This window comes from Punica granatum, chromosome 3 (genome assembly GCF_007655135.1).
Source record: "Punica granatum isolate Tunisia-2019 chromosome 3, ASM765513v2, whole genome shotgun sequence".
NCBI classification, from domain to species: Eukaryota; Viridiplantae; Streptophyta; class Magnoliopsida; order Myrtales; family Lythraceae; genus Punica; species Punica granatum.
In genome coordinates this window covers 28,646,683-28,653,739 of record NC_045129.1, presented here as the reverse complement: position 1 = coordinate 28,653,739, position 7,057 = coordinate 28,646,683, and the positions used below count along the sequence as shown (strand labels likewise).

Genomic DNA, 7,057 nt, shown 5'->3' with positions numbered 1-7,057 from the left:
TTCCTACCTTAGTTCGGGCAAGTTTCGAATCACTGAGCTTAGAACGATCGGAGTTGGGGCTAAGCTCTTCAATACTATTTATATAAACTATGGTGGAATTAGAGGAATTTAGGGTTATTTTGGCAAAATCTCAGCACATGAAGTTGGTCAAAAGTGCATTCTTCAAAAAAATATTAATTTATTTATAGGCAAAGGGGAGTCGTGGTCGTTTTGTAAATAATAAAATATTTGTGATAAAAATGAAAAATAATTTTGAAATTTGAGAGGTGCAAATGGTGACAGCTCCGGACGGCCAGTGGGGAAGCTAGGCACGGTTACTAACCGTGCCTAAGCTCCCAGGCATGGGCTGTTCGCGCCTCTGTACAGAAGGGTGGGTAATGTCCGCGTCCCACTCATAAAATTCCCCCTTTTGAGGAACTGAGTTCAACTACTTAGAATTGAACTAGCTTTGTCAAAAATACTAGCGTGTCCACCCTTAAACTTGTCAAAACACTTCATTTTCACCCTTTTTGGGATTTTAAAGCACATTTGAGAGGAAAAAAAATTATTAAAAAATATACTTAGTTTCAGAAAACATTTTTTGACTGTAAAACACCCCCACATGATTATTTCTCGCTACGTGAGAATATCGAGTTCTCTGTCTCAAACTTTTGTCTTTCTGAATAAATTATATGAATCAAAGGATTTTGATAAGAGAATATTTAATGTGCCTTTTTTTTTTGTCAAAAATACGAGTAATTTGGGTTTAAAACCAAAGTCTTTGAAGGGTGGGCCAAACATTTCACAATTTGTTTTATACGAGTTCCTCCAGAGAATAAAATTCTACCAATTAACCCGTATTGTTTTAAAAATAGGCACTGAACGTTAAAAATAAGTACTTAGCACTTGAGGACTCATCTGTTTAGTATCAAAGTTCATCTTCTGATGTGCGATTGCCAAGTGTTTTTATCTACTCTCTGATTCGACGTGCTCCTTCGGTGGACGTAACTTGGATCGGAACGAGGTGCTTACAGTTATTAAAAAATAAAAATAAAAATAAAAATACTTGCTTTAATTCCTGAAAATTTTCATTTTTCTCTATATTTATAAAAGATAGGAAATAAAGTATGAATTTTTTCTTGAAATTAACTCTTTTATAATTTATGTACTAAATAAATTAATAATTTTGTAATTATTTGCCAGGCAGTGGCAGAACTTTTTGATAAAATTTGACCCCCCCCCCCCCCAACCCCCCCCCCCCCCAACCCCCCCCCCCCAAAAAAAAAAATTTGGAGATGGGCTTTTGACAATATTACTCTTGTGGCATAATAAACAAGCCCACAGCCCATAAATGCAATTTTAGCCCCATTTTTCACCAAATATCATATCAGCAAAATTAGAGCCAATCGTTTTGGTTTGCTCCGCTGCTTGCTTATGCTGCTGCTGCTGCTTCATCCTTCGGATTTTCACTCCGTTTCATTTCTTCTTCATCTTCGCGGATTCCATTTCTTGAAGAAAATCGAAGCGGGAATCAACTCACAAAATCCAATTCCTACAGCTGCTCGACTCGGGAAATCTTCAGGAAGATGGGTAGCACAAGTGCTGCTCTGGTCCCTCATTTGCAGCTCAACGGCTGCTGCTTCAACCGCCTGGACTCGGTTAAGACCCAAGTAACCTCCTTCCGAATCGATTGGTCCAGGAGGAGAAGAACGGAGCTCAGATTGATGAGTTCAAAGAGACTAAGCAGCTTTGCCTGTTCCGCGGTCGAGGACGACAAGCAACAAGAATTGCGTTCTGGTGATGGCGGTCTTGGTTCTGCGGTAGAAGATAGGCCCGGTAAGTTTTATTTTTGGATTTTGCTTCAATTTTGAAATCATGCCCTTCCTGAATCGTTTCATTCAGCCTCTTGGGATAATCCTCGATTTCGTCTGCGTAATTGGTCATATTAGTTATTCTTCTTGAATAAGTATGTATGTATCAGAAGGATATGATTCATTTAAACAAGTTTGATTCTTTGCCTGCTGTGAACGCAATTCAGCCGATATAATTCTGCAGTTACCTGGTGGAAAATGTAAAATAGTACTGGATGAGGAATGTTTGTTCGTTTTTCCCGGTTTATCATTGCTTAATTGGGCTTCTATATTCTTCTGCTGTTTTCAATTAGTATTGTGTCCCGGGTTTGGTGTCTACTGTCCGGAAAGTTGCAAAGAAAGCTTTTTTGGGACCTGCCATGGACTTGGGTCGAACATCTTTGTTTTACTTGCTCTTCTAATATAGCCACTTAGTCGCTCCCTGCTCGAGCCCCTGTTCCAGAAAAGGTTGATCGAACTGTCTATTTCCTCTAACATTTGTGTTTCTTCTTTAGTTTAGATATATACTGAGGTGGATATGCTTCTCAAGCATTTGTAGGATGGTCCTGTATGACTGATGCATATTGTCCATGTAGATACAACTGATAGCTCGAGAGAAGAGAACCTTGGAACTTTCAGCCAAGACGATGAAAAGAATGCACTTTATGATTTTCTCTATCCGAATAAAGAGCTCCTCCCTGATGACAAAGAAATGAGCATATTCGATCATCTTGAAGAGTTAAGGCAGAGAATATTTGTCTCAGTTTTGTCGGTCGGTGCTGCTATGCTGGGGTGCTTTGCATTCTCGAAAGAATTGATAATGGTCCTTGAAGCTCCAGTTAAAGCGCAGGGTGTTAGATTTCTGCAACTTGCTCCAGGAGAGTTTTTCTTCACGACTTTGAAGGTCTGTACTTTTTTCCTTTATTCCAAATTGACAGTTGAAATTCCTGCTCAGGATCAATGATCGCTATATTCGTTAGCTAGGCATATGCTTCTATGCTTTCTTAGCTCTGCAGATCAATCATTGGATTGCAAAGTGATGGTTGACCTTCTTTATATGTAATCTCCGGATCAATTAAAATCCGAAGAAGGAAAAACTCCCAATGTTAATTATTACTCACCCCCTCCCCTTTTCTCTCATTTTCCTTTACTAGCTTCTACAGTTTTAGAATCTTTAGTGGGGCATGATATTTCTGAACTTATTATTCATCTGTAACTTCTTATAGAGCTGAAAGATATTATGGCCCAGTTTGGTTCGTGTTCCAGAATCATATGAATGAAAATGGGCTCTGAATAGGACAGAACTGGAAACGAAATGGTTAATTGCTTGACCAATTTATTCAAGAAGCATATGTCAGTTCAATCATTGCTGATTGGTTAATTCTTGATCTGAGTTGTAATTTCTACATAAATTTATGCCTGTAATTGTTATTGTTTCTATTTCTTTAGGCTTTCACCCTATATTTTATTCTGGAATATCCTAATATTGATCATTCCAATCTCATTCCAATCTCATTCCAATTGCTGGCTGATTCACATGTGAACCAAATGTCTTTTGACAGATATGGTGCAATGTATTAATTGCTCCTGTGATTCCCTCACTACCTTTGCCTTTTAATAATGCAAATGTACTAGCTTTTCCTGTTAATTTCTGGTGGAAAGAAATGTATTCTTACTAAAGAAAGTCTTAATCTCATACTGCAGGTGTCAGGATATTGCGGTCTTCTTTTAGGAAGCCCAGTAATCCTCTATGAAATCATAGCATTTGTCCTCCCAGGTCTAACTCGGTCTGAGAGAAGGTTTCTGGGTCCAATTGTATTGGGCTCCTCGGTGCTTTTCTATGCGGGAATAGTGTTCTCTTACTTGGTTCTGACTCCAGCAGCCTTGAATTTCTTTGTTAGTTACGCTGAAGGTGTTGTTGAATCATTATGGTCCATTGATCAGTACTTCGAGTTCGTTCTAGTGCTTATGTTCAGCACAGGATTGTCTTTTCAGGTAAAAGGTTCTTCTAGCAAGTTCACTCCTTCTGCATGCAGGTATAAGATGTAGCTTTGTCTAGCAACTAAACTGCATGATTCATATAGATTTTCAGAACAGAAAGCTTTCCAAATCTTTGGTTTCTTTTATTTGTTTAGCAAATTGAAACAAACAAGTAAAACAGATGGTGAAGCTCTACAAAATTTTTGGATTATGCGACATCTATTATATAGGTTGACATTTTCCCCTAAAATTTCTTCATTTACAAGATGAAAAAGAAAATTTGAAGAAATCCTTTTCTCAGACTAAACAGACCAATGCCATATTTGTGACTATAACTTAGCCTTTGAATGAGGTGACGCTAACTTCCATGGCTTTACCATTTTGTGCAGCAGGAGGTGAATAGGCTCAGAATTATTCCGAGTTGTTCCGTCTTTTATTGAAATAAATCATCATATAAGTTCCGCAGCTCTGTATTGGGATTATGTTAACGAAGACCTAGCCAGAACTCATCCCCCCCCCCCCCCACCCACACACACAAAAACCCTCTTTTTTCATCACAAGAGCATGTCATGGTTGCGCTTTCTGCATTGATGGTCATTGGATCCATATGGATGGGTTTTTTGATTGGTTCGGTCTAAAAGAACCTTTTATATTGAAATTTCATTCACCCTCGCGTGTTTCAGAATTGAAACTAATTCATTGATCCAGCCATTTTCAGAAAATTTCCTACCAGGATCTGGTCCAAAAGAAACCTTTTATCGGGCAACAAATCATGATCACTAATTGCTTTCCTACCCACATTAGCTGTCATTGTAACTGCTTCAAACGATCATGTCTAATTGACTCAGCCTAAAAAAATCTACTATTAAGACGTGATCTATGTTGGTATTTTCCAAAATTCCTTTGTAGATTCTACAGGATCAATATTGCACTCTCAAAGCAGCTATTCTTTTACTAATATCACATTGATTTTTTCACTTTGTTCTCTCTGTTTGGTCACCCTATCAGTATTTCATATTTCTACCTTCCATCTCTTGCTCAGGTCCCAGTCATACAAGTGCTTCTGGGGCAAGTGGGTCTTGTGTCGGGTGACCAAATGCTTTCCATTTGGAGGTACGTGGTTGTTGGGGCAGTCGTGGCGGCTGCTGTGCTAACACCATCAACGGATCCTCTCACTCAGGTGCTCCTAGCAGCCCCTCTTCTTGGCCTTTACTTGGGTGGCGCATGGGTTGTCAAGCTCACAGGCCGGTGAGTTTGACCTGTTTCATCAGAATGCACATATAGACAGCTGCTTTGATCTCCGAAAAATTGTATGTAGAAGAATCTTGTCAAGAAACTGCGTAAAATTATTTAATACCAATTTTCCTATTTATTTGCCGCCACGCCGAAAGGTCCAATTTCACATTCTTATCCTCCTGTATAGTCGTGTTTGGGAGATTATCCATATAGGTGGTTTTTGAGAAAGTTTACTTATTGGAGAAAGGAAATAGAATCACTTTTGAGCACAGAGAGTTTGATGGCGATTTTATACCAATGTTCATAAAGTTGCCAGTCCTTTCGGTCCTTACAGTGAGAAGTCGCTAGAGATGCGCAGAGAGCATGTCGTAATTTTTGAAGTTTGATTGATTAGTGTGTGCACCCGAATTTCGTCTCGTCGGGGCACGCGTGCGCGCGCCTAAATGCAACGCGGCTTGGGAGTCGCCACTACCTGTTTACGACCCAAAGGTCGAGGGCCGGTGAGTCGTCCGAGTCTAGGGGTATGGGATACACCTAGTATGTTAAGGCAATGGTCTGTATGGAACCGGAAATTTCGAATTCGGGGGTTCTATTACGTGAGGGCCTATATCCCACACGCCCCTTCGGTACTCTAGCTTGCTGGGCTTGTCATTTTATTTATTTACCGCATGATTTAAGGTTGCACTCGAGTCGCCCGTTTTGACACCGTAAATTCGAATAGACACTTGAATCGTTCACTCTCCGATCGGGATTATTACATGAATAAGTATGCATCATAAAATCGTTACATTGTTCTCTCAAATAAAAGATAAATTACAATGACTGAATCTCGGTCGGTTCGCGTTCGGCCGTTATTTCACTCATGCTCACCGTATGATTTTGGAAAGGACCGAAGATTAAATTAAATGCGCACTCGGTGTATGGGGGGTTTGGATCCCGTGATTGACGGTTAGGGCGTTGGACCCAGTGTGAATTGAGTCCTAAAGGATCGGGCTCGATCCGCATAAAAAAAAAAAACAAGTGCAAAATGTAATCAAGCAAGCTCAAATAAACAAACAATGGAGTTTCTTGTTATTGTCGAATTTATGTGAATTAACTGATTATTAACCGAGATATCTTGGCTTACAAATCCTATCTTAAAACAGACAAAATGGATTATGGATAGGGTATGTAGCATTCGGCATTATTTTAATGGACCCGACAGACGTGATATCCATAGTCAAGTCTCGAATGTATGGGTTGTTTTTAGATTATTCTGTATCGTGACAATATGGCTTTTACAGATTAAAAGTATTTTCACCTAAAACCCCAAAACCTAACCCTCTAATTGACTATTGCCCATGTTTGATTTAAGCCGAGTTTGTGATTAATTTGTTTTCCCATGTTTTGACCAATTCTATGCACAAACCTACGCTAGGATCACGGCAGGACAAGAACTGGTAATCATGCCCCTGAATCAGTAAATATGTGTGTGCATGAAAATCAAGATTACGTTGTACGTATCTCGGTGCTTTTGAAATTGTGAATTTTGAAAAGGGCATGACTAACAGTTCTTGAACTGTCGACGCGATTACAAATTATTAATCAATTCGTGCAATCCATTTAAATAAATCAAGTGATTTAACTTAGCAGAATTTAACGTCCCGATTACCCCGTATGTAGAATTTTAGGTTAATTAAAAACTTGCCGAATGCTTTAGTTTACGGATTTCGAGCCGTCGAGATAGCCATTAGTTTACCGCCCGATAAACTCTAATTTCCGACATGGTCACATAATTACAAAAATGAAATATTTAAATGGGACATATACATTGTCGGTGGGTGATCCAAGTAGAAAAGGGCCGGATATTTTTAGAAAATGTCCACGGGACTGAATTGAACGATTTTAAAAGAGCAGGGACTGATTTGAAAATTCTGAAAAAAAATTGGGGACTGATTTGAAAATTCTAAAAAATGGGGACTGTGTAAAAAATTTACTGAAAATGTCCTAGGACTTATTTGAAATGAAATTGA

General features: G+C 39.0%; 1 protein-coding gene across 1 annotated transcript; it reads left to right on the top strand.

Moving 5' to 3' along the window:
- Positions 1-1,368: 1,368 nt before the first annotated feature.
- Positions 1,369-5,191, top strand: LOC116201486 (sec-independent protein translocase protein TATC, chloroplastic). The gene is made up of 4 exons (XM_031532735.1): positions 1,369-1,815; positions 2,426-2,733; positions 3,534-3,824; positions 4,852-5,191. The coding sequence occupies exons 1-4, from the start codon at positions 1,566-1,568 to the stop codon at positions 5,059-5,061; spliced, it is 1,059 nt and encodes a 352-aa protein (XP_031388595.1). The 5' UTR covers positions 1,369-1,565; the 3' UTR covers positions 5,062-5,191.
- Positions 5,192-7,057: the final 1,866 nt, after the last annotated feature.